The 23,779-nt window shown below is 34.4% G+C and overlaps 1 protein-coding gene across 1 annotated transcript in view; it reads left to right on the forward strand.

The window, feature by feature from the left end:
* Positions 1-23,779, forward strand: part of ZNF451 (zinc finger protein 451) — a 77,834-nt gene that overhangs the window by 33,574 nt on the left and 20,481 nt on the right. The window contains exons 4-10 of the mRNA XM_063097050.1: positions 357-482; positions 7,862-7,973; positions 10,921-11,071; positions 12,322-12,448; positions 17,851-18,004; positions 18,495-18,642; positions 21,756-23,356. Coding sequence (XP_062953120.1) covers positions 357-482; positions 7,862-7,973; positions 10,921-11,071; positions 12,322-12,448; positions 17,851-18,004; positions 18,495-18,642; positions 21,756-23,356 — 2,419 coding nt within the window. The remainder of the gene's footprint in view (positions 1-356; positions 483-7,861; positions 7,974-10,920; positions 11,072-12,321; positions 12,449-17,850; positions 18,005-18,494; positions 18,643-21,755; positions 23,357-23,779) is intronic.

A 23,779-nucleotide genomic window follows, 5' to 3' on the forward strand; every position in this document is an offset into this window, starting at 1 on the left:
AAGCCTTTTGCAGGGTGGACTTATGGCTTGTTGATGTTACCTTATTGACTCAGAGCAAAGAAACCCTAAACTTTTCCATTTCCAGATGATTATAAATTGTGTAAAGATAATAAATGTCCTAGCAGCTAGTTTGTCTAACTTTGAAAACCAAAGATGCTGGTGGATAATTGTCTGACCTGCAAGAAACCACATAGAATATAAAATACATAAGACAGGTTCTTAGAAATTTGATGATAACAGAAAAGTATGTAAATGTTTCCTTAATAAAAAAGCTAATTGGTAAGTGGATATATACTGTCCAAATGCTAATTTTGTTAATTAATTAAAAGGAATGAAAATTGTTTTTCCTATTATAGGAGAATGTTAAACGTAAAGACTATATTGACCATCAGAAGGATAAAGTTGCTTTAACTCTGGCTCGTCTAGCCCGCCATGTTGAAGTGGAGAAACAGCAGAAAGAAGAGAAGAACAGAGCATTCAGAGTATGTAGCTTTTTTTTAATTGGTGTTTTACCAAATTATAGAAGTGTTTACAGTAAAGTTGTAAAGAGAAACCTTTAATCAAAAAATATGTGATTGAATCCAAGTTTAGCATGTACCATATAAAGCTCATCGATTTGGTAGTGATTCATGATAGCTTTTTACATCTCTTGATTTTAGTTCATTGGCTTCTTATATGGGTATAGGAAAAGAAGAACAAAAAAGAATTGAGTGGACTTTATTTTGGGGAATTAAAATCATGGGATTTCTCAAAGCAGATAAACAAGGGTTTCTGATTACTGTATGTAAGAGCGAAAAGAGTTTATAAGGGCTTTTATAGATATAAGCTGTTCAAAGTTTACTTTCTACCAAATAGAGCCAGACTACTTTCTCAAACGTCAGCCCCTCCAAATTAAATCCATTACTTAAAGGAAGAAAACTGAAGCAGGATTGTGGAAGAGCCACTATGTGGAAAATGAAGTCTAATGTAAAAGCTTGTATGATATAAATTTTTTCCTTGATTTTCTTTAGAAGGCCCCAAATTACTTAAAAAACTCTCTTAATACTGACAGACATCTATTAGAAGTAGGATGTAGATGAGTTGGGTAAAAAAAAAAAAAGAACCATACTAGAAGTATCAAAATGGAAATTCAATTCATGGCTCTGCCAGCAACGGTTTGGATATCAACAGGTCACTTTGCTTTTTATAGATTTGGGTTTCATTCTGTGAAGGGATATCTTGGAGATGGTCTCCCAGGTTGGGATAAACACTATGATTTTATAATTTTAACATCCATGTTTTTTTAATTCCTTTTCCATTTGTTATTATAAAGGAATTTGTGTATTTCTGTAGCCTCTGTTTTAATATTTCCTAATCTGATAAAATAAATCTTCTTTAAGTTTAGAAGAAAGTTATTGTTGGAATTTTAACTTTATGATGTAATACCCACTAAATTAGACCATGGTATTCTAATTGTATGTTTAAAATGCTTATGCATAAAGATGCTTGCATGCACACACACACGAACACACAGTATTATTTCTATCCTGGTAGAAACACTATTCAATTTTAAGGAGGTTTCTTTCCCAAAACTGTGTTAATAAGTATGTTTGGTTTTTTTTTAATGGGTCATGGAGAAAATCTCCTTGAAAGAGTAGTCATTTGCAAACTATCTTACTATCTTTTTCCCCCAGATTTTTTGAGTGATACTGGCTTCTTTTCCCAAGAAGTGTTAATGGTCACATAGATAATAAATTTTTTATGATGAGCTCAGAATCTTGTATAGTCACTATGAAAACTAAGGTTTTTCTCAAGGGTAGTTTCAGCTTCCGTTGATATAAACTCATTCATCATATTAAAGTCTTTACATTGAGGAAAGTTTTTTGAGATTTTGAATTTTTTGTTTAATTGATTATAAGAATAAATTTGTATAGGTTTCATTCTTTTTTTTTTTTTTTTTTTTTTTTTTTTTTAACTTTGTGCTGCAGTTTATTTTTTTTTTTTATTTTTTTTTTTTTTTTTTTCTATTCAGGTTGAGTTTTATTGCCAAATGAGTTTTGTTTTTTTTTTTTTTTTTTTTTTAATTTTATTTTGTCGATATACATTGTAGCTGATTAATGCTCCCCATCACCAAAACCTCCCTCCCTCCCCCCTCCCCCCCTCCCCCCCAACAATGTCCTTTCTGTTTGTTTGTTGTATCAACTTCAAATAATTGTGGTTGTTATATCTTCTTCCTCCCCGCCCCCCGGTTTGTGTGTGTATGTGTGTATGTGTGTGTGTGAATTTATATATTAATTTTTAGCTCCCTCCAATAAGTGAGAACATGTGGTATTTCTCTTTCTGTGCCTGACTTGTTTCACTTAATATAATTCTCTCAAGGTCCATCCATGTTGTTGCAAATGGCAGTATTTCATTCGTTTTTATAGCTGAGTAGTATTCCATTGTGTAGATGTACCACATTTTCCGTATCCACTCATCTGATGATGGGCATTTGGGCTGGTTCCAACTCTTGGCTATTGTAAAGAGTGCTGCGATGAACATTGGGGAACAGGTATACCTTCGACTTGATGATTTCCATTCCTCTGGGTATATTCCCAACAGTGGGATGGCTGGGTCGTATGGTAGATCTATTTGCAATTGTTTAAGGAACCTCCATACCATTTTCCATAGAGGCTGCACCATTTTGCAGTCCCACCAACAATGTATGAGAGTTCCTTTTTCTCCGCAGCCTCGCCAGCATTTATCGTTCATAGTCTTTTGGATTTTAGCCATCCTAACTGGGGTTAGATGGTATCTCAATGTGGTTTTGATTTGCATTTCCCGGATGCTGAGTGATGTTGAGCATTTTTTCATATGTCTGTTGGCCATTTGGATATCTTCCTTAGAGAAATGCCTACTTAGCTCTTTTGCCCATTTTTTAATTGGGTTGCTTGTTTTCTTCTTGTAAAGTTGTTTGAGTTCCTTATATATTCTGGATATTAATCCTTTGTCAGATGGATATTTTGCAAATATTTTCTCCCACTCTGTTGGTTGTCTTTTAACTCTTTTAATTGTTTCTTTTGCTGTGCAGAAGCTTTTTAGTTTGATATAATCCCATTTGTTTATTTTTCCTTTGGTTGCCCGTGCTTTTGGGGTCGTATTCATGAAGTCTGTGCCCAGTCCTATTTCCTGAAGTGTTTCCCCTATGTTTTCTTTAAGAAGTTTTATTGTCTCAGGGTGTATATTTAAATCCTTAATCCATTTTGAGTTGATTTTAGTATACGGTGAGAGGTATGGATCTAGTTTCATTCTCCTGCATATCGATATCCAGTTATCCCAGCACCACTTGCTGAAGAGGCAGTCCCTTCCCCAGTGAATAGGTTTGGTGCCTTTGTCAAAGATCAGATGGCAGTAAGTGTGTGGGTTGATTTCTGGATTCTCTATTCTATTCCATTGGTCAGTGTGTCTGTTTTTATGCCAGTACCATACTGTTTTGGTTATTATAGCTTTGTAGTATAGCTTAAAGTCAGGTAGTGTTATGCCTCCAGCTTTATTTTTTTTGCTGAGCATTGCTTTGGCTATTCGTGGTCTTTTATTGTTCCATATAAATGTCTGAATAGTTTTTTCCATTTCTGAGAAAAATGTCTTTGGAATTTTGATGGGGATTGCATTGAATTTGTAGATCACTTTGGGTAGTATGGACATTTTCACTATGTTGATTCTTCCAATCCAAGAGCATGGAATATCTTTCCATCTTCTTGTATCCTCTCTAATTTCTCTCAGCAGTGGTTTGTAGTTCTCATTATAGAGATTTTTCACCTCCTTGGTTAACTCAATTCCTAAGTATTTTATTTTTTTGGTGGCTATTGTAAATGGGCAGGCTTTCTTGATTTCTCCTTCTGCATGTTCACTATTGGAGAAAAGAAATGCTACTGATTTTTGTGTGTTGATTTTGTATCCTGCTACTGTGCTGAAATCATTTATCAATTCCAACAGTTTTTTTGTAGAGGTTTTAGGCTGTTCGATATATAGGATCATGTCATCTGCAAACAGGGACAGTTTGACTTCATCTTTTCCAATCTGGATGCCCTTTATTTCCTTCTCTTCTCTGATTGCTCTGGCTAGTACTTCCAACACTATGTTGAATAGGAGTGGTGAGAGTGGGCATCCTTGTCTAGTTCCTGTTCTTAAAGGAAAAGCTTTCAGCTTTTCCCCATTCAGGATGATATTGGCAGTGGGTTTGTCATATATGGCTTTAATTATGTTGAGATACTTTCCCTCTATACCTAACTTAATGAGGGTCTTTGTCATGAATGAGTGCTGAACTTTATCAAATGCTTTTTCAGCATCTATCGAGATGATCATATGGTCCTTGTGTTTGAGTTTATTAATATGGTGTATCACATTTATTGATTTGCGTATGTTGAACCAACCTTGCATCCCTGGGATGAATCCCACTTGATCGTGATGAATAATTTTTCGTATGTGTTGCTGTATTCTGTTTGCTAGTATTTTAGTGAGGATTTTTGCATCTATATTCATCAAGGATATCGGCCTGTAGTTTTCTTTTTTGGTTATATCTTTACCTGGTTTTGGTATCAGGATGATGTGTGCTTCATAGAATGAGTTTGGGAGATTTGCGTCCGTTTCAATCTTTTGGAATAGTTTGTAAAGAATCGGTGTCAATTCCTCTTTGAATGTTTGGTAAAATTCTGCTGTGAATCCATCTGGTCCTGGGCTTTTCTTTGTTGGGAGCCTTCTGATAACAGCTTCAATCTCCTTTATTGTTATTGGTCTGTTCAGATTTTCTACGTCTTCACGGTTCAGTTTTGGGAGCTTGTGTGTGTCCAGAAATTTATCCATTTCCTCCAGATTTTCAAATTTGTTGGCGTACAGTTGTTTATAGTAGTCTCGAATGATTCCTTGTATTTCAGATGAATCAGTTGTAATAGGTTTCATTCTTTTTTAAGGAAGAAAATGACTCACACAAATGCTTTAGCCCATTGCTTGCTATCCATTCGTGATTATGTTTTTCTAATTTGATTCCCTTTATGGATAACTTGATTTTTAAAATTAGATGACAAAAAACAAAGCCAAACAAAACCCAGAAGGGAAAATAATGAAACTGAAATAGAAGTAATTTTTGAAGTACTCTAGTGAGTGATGATTCTGGCTAAATATAGATACCATAGAAAATGTTTTTCGGCTACTCTAGGCCTTTGTGAATTCTTAGAATCTTTATTTGTAAAGTAGATCGTCCTCCTTTTGTGATGGATGGGTTTTAAAGAAAAAAAAGATATATTAAAATCTTCATTGAATACTTCACTTTCAGAAATCATGTGCTGTGCTGAGCAGTTGATCAGCTACCACCTTTGCTTATTGGTATTCCAGGAGTTAGGATGACTTGCAAGAAGGGCTGTAACCCTATAGTTTGTGGACATAGCTTTGTGACAGAGGAAAAGGGTGGATACTTTTGGGGTGATTTTAGTCAGTAAATGTCTGGTTAGCTCAGTTGGTTAGAGCTCAGCCTTGTAACACCAAGGTCAAGGGTTCAGATCCCCATACTGGCCAGTTGCCAAAAAATAAAAATGCCAGAGAACTTTAAAAAACCTTTCGTTTGGGCCGACCCCGTGGCACACTCGGGGGAGTGCGGCGCTGGGGGCGCAGCGAAACTCCTGCCGCGGGTTCGGATCCTATATAGGAATGGCCGGTGTGCTCACTGGCTGAGTACCGGTCACGAAAAAGACAAAAAAAAAACACCTTTCGTTTTAATTATTAGAAATTGTTTAAAATAAATATACTGTTAGCTGGTATGTAGTAATATTTAATCTCAATTATATTACTTTAATTGAAGGGCTTTTATTTTAATGGACTCTTATAAGGAACTTTGGTAAGTGGTTTAATTTTGTACATAAGAATAATGTCTGGGCTGGCTGATTAGCTTAATTGGTTAGAGTGCTGTGTTAAGATACCGAGGTCAAGGGTTTGGATCCCTGTACCAGCCAGCAACCAAAAAAAAAGAGAGAGAGAGACAAATTTCACATACTAAAATAATGAGATAAAAGGGTGGATAAAGGTAGATCATTGCAAACAATAATAAAGGGAAGGTTGGTCAAGCAGTTCTAATATCAAAGTCAATTTTGAGGGAACTGACATAAACTAAACACAGCACGGCAACTAAACATATTTCGTAAAGGTAAAATTAAAATGTTCAAACCATCAAGAAAATGTCTTAGGATATGTCTACTAGGGGCTATTGCTTTCTTTGGATAAGCTAACTAGTTATACTATTGTTTGTTTCCTGCAGCATGCTATTCAGAACACTGATCCTGTAGGATACACTTCAAAAAAAATATTTAATGACGTATGAAGTTGGGATGCTGTACACTCTATGGAAAATCACAGTACACATTAGCACTTTAGGACTTCAGAAGTCCTGTGTGAAAGGAACCTTTTAAATTTTGTGTCAAGACTAGTGTTTCTCTACTTGTTTAAGATTACAGACAATTTCAAAAAATGTATAATGCATATTAACATCCTTGAGAATTAGTATTCTGTGCCTGTACTTTGAACACTGTTGTGTAGATTTTCTTCAGATTAAAATCTTAATTCACCTTTTCTTCCCACTTACCCTTCCTATAGAAAATCTTATTACGTTGCTAACCAGGCCATGCATTATTCTGGCCTTCCAAACCTGGTGGGTGTTTCTGACTCTGTGATTTCTTTTTAAGCGCATACAAATCTTTTTGAGAGGCAGTATGGTGTACTCATTCATTGCATGGATTCTAGAATCAGATTGCCAGAGTTTGAATTCTGGTATTGTTATATATCCCTGGGCAATTTATGTGACCTCTCTGTACTTCAGTTTTTCCATCATAAAATGGAAACAATAATAGTACCTATCTCATAGAGTTATTGTGAGAATTAAATATAAAGTCCTTTTAAAACAGTGCCTGGCATATAAGTGGTCAATAAGTATTAATTGTTATATATAGCATGATTTATGGATAATATAACTAGAAAGATTTAGAGACTTTGAGCAGCAGTCTGAAGCATCAAGTTCAGCAGTTGACACTGGCCTGCTGCCTGTTTTTTTAAATAAAAGTTTGTTGTAACACTGTCAAACTCATCCGTTTATATGTTCTCTCTGGCTTCTCTGGTGCCAAATGGCAGAGTTGAGTGGTTGCAATAGAGATTGTATGGCCTGCAAAGCCTAAATTATTTACTATCTAAATTTAATTTACCATCTGTGGAAAAAGTTTGCCAACCCTTGATCTAGATGGTAACAAATGCTTTATGCTATCACGTATTAAGTGCTAATGAGTGTCTGCTATTAATATTATTCACTGAACAAATATTTATTAGGTTCCTTCAGTATATTTCAAACTGAATATGGAAAAAATTTTTAAATGTACAAAATTTTTTAAATAAAAATTATCTTTCACATTTTCCATACATAGCATTTACTATATTTATTTTCAGCCTTTTTTCCTCCTGCAGATGTAGTTGTATTGTAAGTTGAAATTATTCTTTGTTTATATTTTGCCTCATCTGATTGAAACAATTTGGTGACCTGCTTGTTATTGAAAGTGTATTCCCATATCATTGGTAAATTTTTGTTAGTGTTTCTAATGACTTACATCAAATGTAAGTATGATAATTTACTTAAACAGTTCCCTATTATTGGAGATGTAGGTCGTAACGAATTTTTTGCAAATAACTTTGGGATCCACATCTTAGAGCAGAAACTTTTGTTTCAACATATTTGCCGTAGATTTCTAGTTGTAGAATTTGAGGATAGAGAGTAATCAGTGTTTTCTGATCACAGATGTGTCAAAATCCTTTTCTCAAGGAAACAAGAGTAGTAATCAGAATCTAATTGAGTTTTTAAAACTATCTTTAGGAAAAAGTCGATTTTCAGCACGCCCATGGGTTACAAGAATTGGAATTTATACGAGGACACTCTGATACAGAAGCAGCAAGACTGTGTGTGGACCAGTGGCTAAAAATGCCAGGTATTCTTTAGATTTTTTCACTACGGTCATCAAGCTTTCCTAAAGCCTTAAAGCAGCAAGTATGTCTGTTTTATTCAATTGCTAATATGTGTGGAGGGTATTGAAATTTAATTTTAGTGATACTACTATTACCTCATAATGGCCTACTTTATAATGACCTACTTTACCAAATGTCTTCCTTCTTTGGCATAAGTATATTTTGAGTATAAGCAATGTAGAATATCCCTGAGCTTGTTGGATATTGCTCATTTATTCACTCTTATATTTAATAGTTACTGCATGAAGTAGTGTATGTGTGTCTACGGGAGGGTGTGTAACAGGTTGAGGTCAGGACAGTCATTTAAGACTAAAATATGATTATAATGCTATGCTGTCTATTCGTTGTCAGAATACATTTATAAACATTTTCACAGTTTGATAGTGGCATTCCCCCCATAAGGATTAACAGAGTAGAAAAAAGTAGTTAAAACCTTAAGCATATGTAACAATTTTGGGATTTAAAAACTAGATTATGTTAAGAGAATAATTTTATTCTAGTTCAGCGCTTAGGAGCTTTGTAGAAACTGCCAGAGAGAAATACCCAGTTTTCTGTTGTATGAAATATTCAAGGCGTTTGAGTGAAAAAGTTCACGAGAGATAGTAATAGAAGAGAGATAGTAATCAAGCTATCTGTGTATCAGAATCTTTCTGGCAGTTTTACAATTCTTTTTCTACACAACATAACTTTCTAAATTTTTCATCATATATCATGTGTTGGGAGTTTCCCTAAGAACAAAATTTGGCCAGGGGGATTAGTCGACAAGAGTCGTGTGACTTTAAGACCAACATCTAAAAGAAAGAAAGTGATGAAGAATGGACCAGGGTTAATTAGGAGAAAAAAGTAATGGTGAGCTAACTATTTTCTAAATGGCCTTAGAAAGGAAAAAGAGAACGGACAAAATAGGATAAAAGAAAGGGGAGCGATATCAACAGTAATTAAATCTCTACTTTGTGTTCTGTAAATTTATTATTACTGACACTGGTGTTACTTGATGTCCAGGTTGGAGCTGATTGATCAGTAGCTGGATTCCTCAGAAAATAACACTCTTATCCTTCTTGCCTCCCTGCTCTCTCCACTCTCCCATCTTTGCCCCAGTTACATTATTTAACATAATTTTCGTGGAACCCAGATCCTCTGTGTGAACCTGGAAAGAAACTGAGGCATGACTTAAACAACAAAGAGTTTATTTGAGCCAAATTGAGTAACTGCAGCCTGGGAAGCACTTCTAAGTTACCTTGAGAAGTGCTCTGGAGAAACAAAGAAGTTGGGCTTAAAAAGGAAGAAGGACCTATCAGAAGGGGAGGTGGTTACAAAACTTGTTTGTCTGACATTACAGTTGGTGCAAGCATTTTTAAGTAGTCTTGGCAGTAAGGGATTGGTTGTAACAGACTGAGAAATGATCCTCAGCTAGAAGTTCCTCATTTTGACAGGAGGTATGTGGAATAACAGACATCAGATTGTTGGCAGTTCTGTTGGTCATTATTCTTCTAGTATGTTGTGACCCATGTGATTGATTAGAAAAATCCAAGAGTTTGGGGTGCCTTTGGATGTAATTGATTACAAGAGTTCAAAGGTTTAGGGTATCTTTGGATGAGACATGCCTGAAGCTTAAGCTAAAATAGCCTCCTGACTCCATTGTAGGTTCCTTGACCAGACTGACATCATTTTCTTTTGTCATCTATAATATATCTAAACCTTGTACAGTAGTTCCCCCTTGTTTGCAGGGGATACATTCCAAGATCCCCAATGAATGCCTGAAATTGAGGGTAGTACTGAATCCTATATACACTGTGTTTTTTCCTACACATACCTATGATAAAGTTTAATTCATAAATTAGACACAGTAAGAGATTAACAACATCTAATAATAAAATAGAACAATGATAATAATATATTCACAATTTCACAGATAGAAGATTCATTCATACTTTAGATCTTAGCAACCTCAGCATATAGTTTTTTTCTTTCCTTATTAATTTGAGAACTTTCACCTTTTCACTTAAAGGAAGCACTTTACGCCCTGGCATATCCAAACTGACAGCATCACTACTCTTGTGCTTTGAGGCCATGATTAAGTAAAATAAGGGTTACTTGAACACAAGCACTGTGATACTGTGATAATTGGTCTGGTAACCAGGTAGTGTCTACAGTGTGGATATGCTGGACAAAGGGATGATTTATGTCCCTGGTGGTACAGATTGGATTGGTGGTGAGATTTCATCAACTACTCAGAACATTGCATAATTTAAATCTTATAAATTGTTTATTTCTGGAATTTTCCATTTAATATTTTCAGATCATGGTTGACTAAAGGTAACTGAAATGGAGAAAAATGAAGCCACAGATAAGGGGAGTTTACTGTAATTCATTTAAGATAGTTAAAAGAGAAAATAAGAATTAGGAGAAGAGATCATTACCAACTTACATAAATGAAATGAAGGGAGTAGAGTCTTGATTTTCTAATGCATTTGATCTTTAACATTTTTTTCTCAAGAGACTGCTACTTGGAGATGTTAGGGACTTTTTTGGTTTCAAATAGCTTTTTTTTTTTTTTTTTTAAAGATGACCGGTAAGGGGATCTTAACCCTTGACATGGTGTTGTCAGCACCACACATGCTCTCCCAAGTGAGCTAATCGGCCATCCCTATATAGGGATCCGAACCCGTGGCCTTGGTGTTATCAGTACCACACTCTCCCAAGTGAGCCACGGGCCGGCCCTCAAATAGCTTTATTTACTTTTAGGTTATTATATCTTTTATAAGAAAGGTTGTAAACATTTAATTATAATTAGGACCACCCAGTTGATGCTGTATTATAATTTTCATTTTTTGGTCATAATTTTGATTACCAGTCCAAAGGACCATTATCTGAAATAGTAACATAAGAATTTATATTCCCGCAATATAGGACTCAAAACAGGCATAATTAATTCTGGAACAAAAAGTTCATTCCGAAGAGGAAGCCAAGTGCGGGTGTCTGCAAAACCAATTTCGTGTCCCATAATGCACTGTAACAAGGAATTTGACAATGGGCACCTTCTCTTAGGACATTTAAAAAGGTAAGTAGGATCTTAATAATAGTGGATACTGAAGAGCAAATGATTTACAAAATAATTTCATAACATGAAAGTGTGGTGCACCTCTGTCATAGTGATTATTCCAGTGTATCATTGTGATTTATTACAAACTCAAATTGTTTTGTGCTATTATGATATTATTTCTAATTTATATTTCTTAGGTTTTTTAGAAGGCTTGGTGAATACACAGATTTTTCTAGTGTTTTCTGTCTTCTTTAAGAGTGTAGGTAGTCTTTAAGTATGTATTTCTCTTTAGTATGTCTCATAAAATTCTAAACAGGTTAGTTTTACATTGAAATGCAGTTGGATTAGTTTTAGAGAAATTCAGCCCATAAATGTAAATTGCAAGAAACACAGAGTACTTACAGGTTTTGCTCTAGCCTAAAGAAAGCTAAATGGCTTTAAAATAAATGTTAAAGGCAAACCAATGTAAGCAAAATTAATAATAAAGAAATATTCTATTTATGAAACCCATTTTATCTATTTACTGAGTTTTTGAATAGTAGAGCTTTACTAAATTTTTGAATAATAGAGCTTGAGAAAAGAAAATATCAAGAAGGTAGCATTAAAGGTATTAAGTAGTCTTACGCCCACAGTCCCCCTTTCTACGGGTGGAAAGATGGGAAATTGAGAGTTTGGCACTCTAAGCCATTGTCTTTTCCAAATATCTCATCCTACTTATGCTTTACCCTACCAAGAGGGCCTTCTAGAGGGAGTTGCAGCAGTCTATAAATAATGGGGTAGCATACTGTATCTCAACTGTTTAAAAAAGTCTGGCAGTTTAAAGTGAAGTAAATTTGTTAAATGGTTAAAATGAGCATTAAGAGGATTAGAAGCTTTTATAGGAGGTGTGCCAGAAATCTTAACATGAGATTATTATTGCAATGGTTCATTTAAAGTTATTTGTGAATTTTATGGTAACCAAGTCAAGAAGGAACAGATGATGGGCTTATCCTTTTCAAAATGAAAGTGTACCAGTTTTGCATGAAACACTTAAATGCATTTTATTGGCTCTTGAGTACTTTTAAGAAATCTTGAACTAACTGTTGATCACTCTCTGAAGGGGTTGCCTGGCATATGGGAGTCACCTAAATATGAAGAACATTATTTACTGTTTAAGTAGGGAAGTATAAAGTTCTGAATGTGTGTGTATATGTTTAGCTTCACAAATGAAGCAGTAGTTCTTCCCCTAGAACATAGATTTTTCTAATGTTATCTCTCTTGTTGAGTAGGTTTGATCACTCTCCGTGTGATCCAACAATTACATTACGTGGACCTTTCGTCAATTCCTTTGCTTGTGTAGTATGTTATAAAAAATTTGTTACTCAACAGCAATATAGGGATCACCTTTTTGCTAAGGTAAGAACATATCTTAAGTTAGTATTCTTTTTCTATATAACTGTATTAGTCCGTTTTGTGTTGCTATAACAGAATACTTGAGACTGAGTAATTTATAAGGAAAAGAGGTTTATTTGGCTTATGATTCTGGGACAGCTGCATCTGGCACAGGCATCAGGCTTCTCCTAACATTCTCATAACAGTTGAAGCAGATTTTGTTATATACATTAGTTTTTAAGAGACTGTATCTTGTTTAACAATGATTAGGCACTATAATGTAAGAGAACTCAACTATATTTCTCACACACAGGGAACTTGTGCTTTAGAATGAACAATTCCTTAATGGTACACCGTAAGGTGAAATAGTTCAGAGAAAGGGGAGAGAAGTATGTGTTGGAGAATTTGGCAAAGCATTATGGGAGAGAAGAGGTCTTGAAGGATTGGATTTGGATAGATAGAAAGAAAAGTGATGGAATTCTGGGTAAGGTTGAAGAGCATAAATAGTATAGTGACTGTGGGACTGTAGGTAGTGTGCAGAAAAAAATTAATGTGGCCTGAGACTATTATCCTTAGAAACACTGTTTGCTTGCAGTGTAGGCCTTTGGCTGGTGTCTGGGAACGTGGATTTGGGGAGCGTTCCCACCATTCTTTTGATGTGAGTGGCTCACTGTGCCCAAACTGTGCAAACAGTATAGTTTATGCTGAACACCTGCTTTCCCTATGGGGGTCTGGAATTTTGTACATGCTAGTCAGAGGCTGCCGATATGACCATCTGCCAATAAAGACCTTGGACGCTGAGTTTCTAATAAGCTTCCCTAGTAGATAACAATTCACATGGTCACAGCTTGTTGCTGGGGGAATTACAGGTGTCCTGTGTGACTCCATTGGAATGACCCCTTGGAATCTTAGGCCTGGTTTCCTCTGGACTTTGCCCCATATGCTTTTTTCCCTCTGCTGATTTTGCTTTATATTCTTTCACCGTAATAAGTTATAGTTGTGAATATGACTGTGTGCTTTGTCTTGTGAGTCTTCCTAGCAAATCACTGAACCTGAGGCTAGTCTTGGGGACTCCCAACACAGATGGTAACCCAATTGTAAAGCACAGGATTTTAAATTTGATATTTGCATGTTTCCTACCTTTAGAGCTAGAAGGACTCTTTATTCCAGAACCAAATTCCTTCCCCTTTTTTATGGACACCAAAGAGTCCGAGTGGTGTTACAATGGCAGTAATGTTCAGAGTGTATTTAAAGATGTGAACATGGATAGCAGTTTGGGTGACTTTTTCAGTAATTCAGCTTTGAGATGAGAGAAGGGTTTGACTTCGGTAATGGCGTTTAAAGGGAAGACCTTAAAATGAAGCCAAAAGACATATTGAAGAAAGAAATGATAGGGCTATCTATTGTCATGATATATGGAAGGTCTGGGGAAAGGGTGTAAGAAAACTGCATTCCATAATATTTTTAGCCTTTGCAATAGGTCACTAATATTCTACCTTTTCTTACAGGACATGTTTCCCTATTCTGTGCTCTAAGTGTTTTCTCTATTGCAATGACATGTTTATCTTTTTTTTCTTTAGTAAATTTGAGTAGGTAGTTTAACCTTCAAATTAACTAATACGTTTCATTTTTATTTTCCCAAATTTCATTAATTTATTTATTTTCTTTTTTTCTGGGAATCATACATTCCGTGCTGTTTTGCCCTGCCTTTTGCCTTCACTCTAGGAAGTAGATTTTTGACTATTTGAGAAGCAGAATGTTAAAACCAAAAGAGCAAAGGCTTTGTATCAGACCTGGATTCCACAGTCACTTTTATTGTTATACTTACGTATAAGATTTAAGAGAAACTGTAATACTCTATAAAGTGCTTTGGGGCTGACCTGTAACCCTCAGTAAATGCTCCTAATTGTTTATTCTTTGGCATGTCTATCACTTGAATTCTAAAAACAAACTAGTATGCATTAGGTTGTAATTGCCTTTCTTAAATGAACCAGGAGCGGTTGCTAGAAAATTGTATGTAGAGGGTACTTCAAAAACTTTGTTGAAAAATAGAATTCAAAGGTAATACAAATCCTTCCATGAACTTTTTGAAGTACCCTCCTATAAGCCTCACCATTTTTCATACCTATGAATTCTATTTTGTAAGGATGGCATTCTCTAATGAAAGAGAACCAAATTATTTACAATTTGCATTGTTTTTTTTTTATTTCTTCCCCTTTTCTGGACTTCTCAGACTTTAATGTGCGCATGAATCACTTGGGAATTTTGTTAAAATGGAGACTGTGACTCAGCAGGTGTGGAGTGGGGCCTTAGATTTATATTTTTAACAAGCACCTAGGTGATGTCAGTGCTGCTGGTCCTTGGTTCACACTTTGAATAGACAGTGTCTAGTGACTTTTGACATTAAAGCTATCCAATGGGTATTATGTCTATCACCAGAAAGCTTCCTGCTTTTTCTCCCTTTTTTGTTATTGTGGTGGTACATATACTGTAAGCTTGTGTCATTTATGGATCAATAGGAGCTAGCACTCTTTATTCTGTTTTTAGGGCTATTGTATCAAATAAGGTGATTTTTCTCCTTTGCTAGCTCGTCTTCCCAGCCCTACACAACCACTAAACTTCTTCCTATCTCAGTAGATTTGTCCATTCTGGACATTTCATATAAATGGATTCAAGTAATATGTGGCCTTTATGACTGGCTTATTCATGTTGTAGCATGTATCAATACTTCACTCCTTATTATTGCCAAATAATATTTCATTTATGGATATATGTCACATTTTATTTACCAGTTCATAAATTGATGGACATTTGTGTATTTCTCCTTTTTAGCTATTATAAACAGGGCTGCTATGAATATTTGTGAATAAGTCTTTGTGTGGACATGTTTTAATAAGTTAAATTGCTGGGTCATATGGTAACCATTTAATTTTTTGAAGAACTGCAAAATTGTCATCTAATACACTGCACCATTTTTACTTTCCCATCAGCAGTGTATGTGGGTTTCAATTTCTCTACATCCTTGCTGACACTTATTATTATCTGTCTTTTTGAATATAACCATCCTAGTGGATATGAAGTGGTATCTTACTGTGGCTCTATTTTTTTTTTATGATGATTGGCCTGTATGGGGATCCAAACCATTGACCTTGGTGTTATCAACACCGAGCTCTGACTGAGTTAACCAGCCAGCCCTCTACTTTTTTTGATATACAAATTTGTATTGTATATTTTATTTTAATGTAACCAGAAATATGTTAAAAAGGAAATGAGTACTTTAATTTACCAGATATCCTATTTCCCATCTCTTCCCCTAATTTGAAAAAGTATTTGCAAATATGCCATGCTTTTATAATAATGTATATTCCAATAAATTTTTGTATAGAATCACATTTGGGTTTTATTGAATAAATCACTTAAACAAGCTTTATATTGAATCCAGTTTTAACTCACAATTAAACTAAAAACAATTGTATTTACTTAGAGTTCTTCAAGTAGGACAAACTTGTATAAATTGGTGGTTAGTAAATGTCTTCATTGCCCTTATCATTTATAACTTTCTAAATGGAATGCAAAATGTCCTCCTGGGTGTTATTTCTTCTATGTGGCTCTCATCAAATTAAAACAGGAGTGGGGGTTGGGGGCGAAGGAGTAGTAAAAAGAGCATAGAATTTGTAACAAAGATATAAAGCTGAGTTTGAATGGAAGGTTTGTCTCCTAGAGGTGCAGTTTGTTTGGGGGAAGAGTGGTAAGTTGGTTGACTGCCTGAATTTCCATTTTCTCATTTGTAAATAAGGAAAATAGTACCTCATGGGGTTTTTATGAAGATTACATTGATAAACATGTTCAAAACCCTAGTGTGTTCTCAATATAAATGTAAATTTTCTATCCTTTTTCTTGTTGCTTCTCATAAGCACTGCACAAACTATTGTGATATTCCTAGTGTTAATAATAGTAATTTAAGAAGCCACAGTATAATTTTTAAGGCTATTACTCTAAAGACCATTATCAAGAGGTTAAATTATAGTTGTAAAAAGCACACACACAGACATATATGATAGTACTTCAAAAAGTTCATGGAAAGAGTTGTATTATCTTTTAATTCTTTTTCCACAAATTTTCTGAAGTACCCTAGTACATACACAAATAAATAGACACTTTTCTTTTTTAATTTCCAGTTTTAGGATAGAGGAGGCTCTTAACCAAGTTTGGGATCTTAGATGCTGGAGAAGATATACTTATTTGTCTATATCAAAATTTAAAGTGACTGTAAATAAAATTAATAGCTGTTTGAAAAAATATTTGTAAAATGCGGATGAGACAAAGAATTAATTTTGATAGCAAAGGACTGATAGAAGTTGACTAGAAGGGGAGAAAACAAAACAATTGAAAAATAAAGCTAAAGGCTATAAATAAGAAATTCACAGAAGAACACATCCAGATAGCCGTATAAATGTATGAATAAATGCTCAAACTCACTTATAGACAGGAGATACACATTAAAGTAACAATGAATATCACATATGTCAGACTGGCAGAAATGAAAAAGATCCATAATATCTATTGCTGCCAAGTTCATTCAGTGCCAGGAGGTATGTGAATTGGTAGAGCCTTTTTGAAAAGTGGTCATATAGTATCTTATTATCCAAGTATACCCTTTAACCCTATAAAGCCACTCCTGATAAAGAGAAAAAAAGCAGCTGTAATTCGGGGTATATATTCAAAGAAGTGTACATCATTGTTGATAGTGAGGAGAAAAAAACCAAAACCACAAAAACAGCTAGAAATGAATGGTTGACTAAATCATAATAGATCCACACAATGGAGTTGATGGTAACAATTATGAAGCATAAATTAGAGCTATACCAGTTGATTTTTAGGGATTTTCATTAGGTATTATGGAATGAGAAAACTAATAGAAGAGTTTGTTAGATAACAATATTTGATAAAACAATGATATTCCCCTTTGTATATTTATTTCTATATATTTTGTAAAGGATTCAGTGTGGAGAAATGTATGGAAGAATACATATTTGTAAACATTGGTTATATTGCAGGGTAGAGTACACAAAGCAAAACATTATAAAAAGTGTATGTGATGTGATCATATTTATGCATTTATATAGTATATATGAATGTACATAAAAATGAAAAATATATAGAAAGCAAATATATTTATATATTTCTTATCACAAAAAATGGCCATTTGTTTTTGAAGGAAAAAAAATTAAAATTTCACATGCGACTGATAAAAGTTCCATAATTCACACTCAGAGAAGAAAAATTTTCATGTTAAAAATTGATATGTTAAAAATTTTCATGTTAAAAATTAATATTCCAAGTAAATAAGAAATTTTGAAAGTTGATTTTAAGAAATTAAGTATTGGCTTTAGTTGTTTATAATATGGCTTTGCCTTATATTTTAGGAAGCTGCAGATGATGGACATAGCAACAACCTTCTTCCTCAGATTATTCAATGTTTTGCATGTCCAAATTGCTTTCTTCTTTTTAGCAGCGAGGATGAATGTGTGAAGCATATGTCTGGAAAGAATCATTTCCATCAGAATTTTAAACTGGGCGGTATGTTAATACTCTTTTATGTTGAAAATTATTAAACAATTTTAATCTTTGCTGATTTACTATACCTCTCAGGTTCTTGAGGCTACTTATCCTCATGTTAGCTTTAGAACCATGAAAATGAAAAATTTTTTAAATCTCAAATCTTATTTTTTAAAAAAGATTGTCAATATTTACTTGTACCTATGAGTAAGGTTTACTTACTTTGAGGAGTGAAGAGAAACTTGGGAAGAAAACATTTATTCAGGATAGTGCTTTTGTTATATCCATGATATCTGGGAAGCTGGGGATTCCTCTGCATTTAATACCCATTTAATGAGAGTGTAAAGTGTCCTTTGTAGTTAAGGCTAGAAAATGGTTTCCCTTAGATTTTTATCACATAAATAACTATGTTCTTTTACTTCAACTGATGTTGAGAAAGTCAAAGGGAAAAAAGGTTGGGTCACTATATACTCAAATGACTTTGCAAATTATAGTTTATTTTGCCTTTCAGATGACAAGGGAAAAGCGCATCCAATATCATTTCCATCTTTTGCAAAGAAACTTTTGATCTCTCTCTGCAGAGATGTTCCATTTCAAGTTAAGTGTGTGGCCTGCCACCAGACACTGCGTTCCCACATGGAGCTCACTGCCCATTTCAGGTTTGTACAGGTCTACTCTTGAAAGGAAACCCTGATGACCTTTTCATCAGTGGGAAGATTCAACAAATACTTTTCTGTATCATGTTTCTCTCCTTTTTAAATAAAAATATACATTTGCCTGGAAATTAACCAAATTTAGCACAGTGAGAGAAAATAGAGGTATGGAAAAGGAATATATTGATATTGCTATGAATGTAGAACAAGCTAACAGTTCTAAGTTCTGTCTTTGTTTTTTTATGTATGTTCTGAGTATGAGTAGAAGAAAGAATTAAAATAGAACCTTGGCTTTAAGTCAACAAGAATGGAAAATATCATATACATGTGAAAGATTAAATCTCAGTGACGGGCCATATATATCAAGCAATAAAGAAGGATTCCAGTATGATATTTTTCTTTGTCTTTACAGTTGAAAATTTTAAGTAATATATGAAAGTAGGGAAACTAGTAGAATGAACCCCAGGGTACTTTTCACCCAGCTTCAGTAGTTATCAACATATGACAGACATGTTTCATTTATACATCTACCATCTACAAGTTATCATTTTGGAGCAAATCCTAGTCAGTATATCATTTTATCTGTAAATCCTTTAGTATGTATCTATAAATAAGGACTCTAAAAAAAATGTATGTAATAAAATTTCAAGTTCATTAAGTATACAAATCTTAACTTTTACAATTTGGACAAATAGATACATCTATTTAAATCACACTCTCATCCTAATATATATTGCTGCATTGTGTACCATCCCAGTCATTTCCCACCCCCTCACCTACAGGCAGTCTCTATTCTGATATATTTTACACCTTACATTAGTTTTATCTCCTCTAGAACTTCATGTAAATGGAATCATGTAGTATGTACTCTTTTGTCTTTGTTTTAATATCCGTTGAGATTTATCCATATTGTTTAGTATGTTGTTCTTTTTTTATTGGTAAGTAGTATTCTATTTTATGAATACAGCACAATTTGTTTGTGTTCATGTTGATGGACCATTTAGGTTGTTTATGATTTATAGCTATTGTGAATAAAACTGTTATGAACATTTTGTATAAGTTTTTTTGTAGACATATGTTTCATTTCTCTTGGATGAACATCTAGGTGTGGGATTGCTGAGTCATAAGTAGGTGTATCTTTAACTCTATAAGAATTATTAAACATCTTTCCAAAGTGGTTGTACCAGTTTACATTTCTACCAGCAAGGTATGAGTTCTTAATTAGTCTTCATCCTTGCCAACATTTGATATTGCCAGTCATTTTCATTTTAGCTATTCTTTTTTTTTTTTTTTTGTCGTTTTTTCGTGACCAGCCGCACCGCGCTCAGCCAGTGAGCACACCGGCCATCGTTATGTAGGATTCGAACCCGCAGCGGGAGCACTGCTGCGCTCCCAGTGCCGCACTCTCCCGAGTGTGCCACGGGGTCGGCCCTCTCATTGTGGTTTTAATATGCATTTTCTTGATGAACTATGTATGATGTTGGGCACTTTTTCATGTCCTTATGGGCCGTCTGTTTATCTTTGTGAAATGTCTGTTCAGGGCTTTTGCCTATTTTAAAAAGTTGATTGTTTGCCTTTTTAATAGTGAGTTGGGTTGCTTTATATATTCTAAATACGAATCTGGCAAAAGATTTGTTTTCCCTCTAAGCTCTATTTTACCTGCATCCACAGATTTTGATAAGGTGTGTTTTCATTTTACATTCATTTAAAAATATTTTATCTTTTTCTTCCTCTAGTGGTTAAACATGGAGTTACCATATTGACCCAATGATTTCTACTTCTAGGTATATAGCCAAGAAAAATGAGAACATATGTCCACACAAAGATTTGGATGTTTGTTTATAGCAGCATTATATATAATAGCCTAAAAGTAGGAACAACCTAAATGTCTATGAACTGTTAAATGGATAAACAAAATGTGGTATCTCCATACAATAGAATATTATAAAAAGGAATGAAATACTGATACATGCTGTAACCCTGGTGAACTTTGAAAACATTCTAAGTGAACTAAGCCAGTCATAAAAGTCCACTTAAATAATTCCATTCATATGAAATTCTAGAACAGCAAAATCTATAGAGACAGAAAGTAGTTGGCTTAGGGCTCAGTGGTTGCTTGGGGTTGGGGAGCATGGGGAGAAAAGGAAGTGATAGCTAAAGGGTATAGGATTTCTTTTTGACATAATGCAATGTTCTAAAGTTGCCTGTAGTGATGGTTGCACATATCTGTGAGTATATGAAAAATGATTGCAATTATACATTCTAAATGGGTGACATATGGTATGTGAATATGTCAATAAAGCTGTTTAAAAATGTTTTTAAAAAATTTTATCTTTTCTCTTGATTTCTTTCTTGACCTCTAGGTTCATTAGAAATATGTTGTTTTACTTTTAAGGATTTTACATTTAGGGATTTAATTCTAAACATTTAGGGATTTTTAATATTAGTTCTCCTTTTCAATTCTAGTATAATTAGAGACCATATTTTGTATAATTTTTCTCTTTTAAAATATATTAAATATATAGAATGGCAACAGGTCTGTTCTCTTTGGAGTTTAGTAGTGAAGGGAAGATAGTTGAAGCATAATTGTTCCATTTTTCCTTTCCCTAGAGAAGTTGATTTATTTTGAGTTAATTTTTGGAATAGTGTGTATTCTTATTGAGCCTAGTTCTTGAGTGCAAAAGCACCTATGGGCATGGCATATTTTTGACATAAAATCAATCAGTTCTTAAAGAACAGGTACTAGGCTGTCTAGAATCTTACCATGGTGTTTCTCCATACAGTTTGATTACCATAGAGAGTAACAATTTGCTTGTCTGATAAGGTTCTCTATCAGTGCGTTTCATACTGATTTCAGTTTTCCAAAATTTGCCTGAAGTTTAAAAAAATATTTTGATTCTAGTTTTATCCTTTTGTATATGGGTTAGAAATAGATAAAATGTAGGTAATACTCAAGTGTTTTGAGATGATAGAATATTATGTTATCTGCATCTTTATTAAAAAGTATCTTTTCGTGTTTATTTATACATTGATTATTTTATAATTCCTGCAATAAAAACAGAGATATGGTATATTTAGAAGGTTCTTATGAGAGAGTTTATTTTTTTTATCCAATTTAGAGTTCGTTGTCGAAATGCTGGTCCTGTAGCTGTAGCTGAGAAGAGCATTACCCAGGTTGCAGAGAAATTCATGTTAAGAGGTTATTGTCCAAATTGCAACCAAGTCTTTGTGGATGAAACCAGTGCCCAAAATCACAAGCAGAATTCAGGACACAAAATCCGAGTCATTAACTCAATGGAAGAATCAATCTTACTTTATTGCCATGGCAATGAAGGGAACAGACCTCCTTCTGACTTGCATTTATTGTTAGATCAATCAAAATTTTCATCTCTTAAAAGAACTATGTCTATTAAAGAATCTAGCTCACAGGATTACAGCATCGTTCCAAAAAAGAAGAAGAATTTACAAGACAAAAGCCACGAAGGTGTGGTTTGCATCCAGAAAGAAAAGTCAGTAGTTAAAACCTGGTTTTGTGAATGCAATCAACGATTCCCAAGTGAAGATGCAGTAGAAAAGCATGTTTTCTCAGCAAACACAATGTGTTATAAGTGTGTGGTCTGTGGAAAGGTGTGTGAAGATTCAGGAGTTATCCGTTTACATATGAGCCGGATTCATGGAGGGGCACATTTAAATAACTTTCTTTTCTGGTGTCGGACATGCAAAAAGGAGTTAACAAGGAAAGATACTATCATGGCACATGTGACTGAATTTCATAATGGACATAGATATTTTTATGAGATGGATGAGGTAGAAGGTGAAACTTTACCATCATCTTCTACGACAGTGGTAAATAATTTGACTGCTAGCGAACCTTCCTCAACTATTACTATTATCGATCATTCCCCAGCAAACAGTCCTCTAAGGGGCAAATGGCAATGCCGAATTTGTGAAGATATGTTTGATTCCCAGGAATGTGTAAAACAGCACTGCATGTCCTTGGCAAGTCACAAGTTTCATAGATATAGCTGTGCCCATTGCAGAAAGACTTTTCATAAAATAGAAACATTATACCGACATTGCCAAGATGAGCATGACAATGATATAAAGATTAAATACTTTTGTGGGCTTTGTGTTCTGATCTTTAATGTGGAAGAAGCATTTTTGAGTCATTATGAGGAGCACCACAGCATTGATTATGTGTTTGTGTCAGAAAAAATTGAAAGTTCAATTAAAACTGAGGATGATTTTCCAGTAATAGAGACCAGTAGCCTGTTAACGTGTGGTTGCCGTGAAAGTTACATCTGTAAAGTCAACAGAAAGGAAGATTATAGTAGATGTCTCCAAATCATGCTGGATAAAGGTAAACTGTGGTTCCGCTGCAGTTTGTGTTCAGCAACAGCACAGAATTTAGCTGACATGAACACTCATATCCATCAAGTGCACAGAGAAGAAAAGAGTGAGCAGCAGCAGCATGTAATCAAATGTGGCACCTGCACCAAAACATTTCATGATCCTGAGAGTGCTCAGCAGCACTTCCATAGAAAACATTGCTTCTTACAGAAACCCAGCATGGCTCATTTTGGATCTGAAACAGCATGTCTGTACAAGTTTACTGCCAGTGTCTCACGCACAGAGAGAAAACTGAAACAGGCAGTAAGTTATCCAAAAAATTCAGAGATGGAGAAAGGAGCCGAGAATGACCTAAGCTGTCAGAATACAGGTATGGCTTTACAACTCTGCAGATTTTTCACATGCTAATATAGAAACTTACATACAATGTATCCACCATTTTATAGAAGCTAATAGTGATTCAGTTTTGAAGCAAGAAACAGGAAACATGATAGTATGATACATTAAGCTAATTACTGCAGCATATACTTAAAGGGATTTATTAGCTTAATGTAATGTAAGTCTGTATCTTTTTACAGAAATATTAACTCAGGGTGAGTTATACAATGTTATGTGGAGACAGAATATGCAAATATTTTGGCTAACAAAATATTTTTATGAATTATTAAATTTTTACAAGCCTGCTCTATAGCATATGTAGATCTCACTATCACCTTTAGTCATGGCATGTTTTCAGTGAGAAAGCATTATATCATGTAATACCCATTCAACTCTATTCCAAATAGTGGTCACA

The sequence above is a fragment of the Cynocephalus volans genome, chromosome 5 (genome assembly GCF_027409185.1).
Source record: "Cynocephalus volans isolate mCynVol1 chromosome 5, mCynVol1.pri, whole genome shotgun sequence".
NCBI classification, from domain to species: Eukaryota; Metazoa; Chordata; class Mammalia; order Dermoptera; family Cynocephalidae; genus Cynocephalus; species Cynocephalus volans.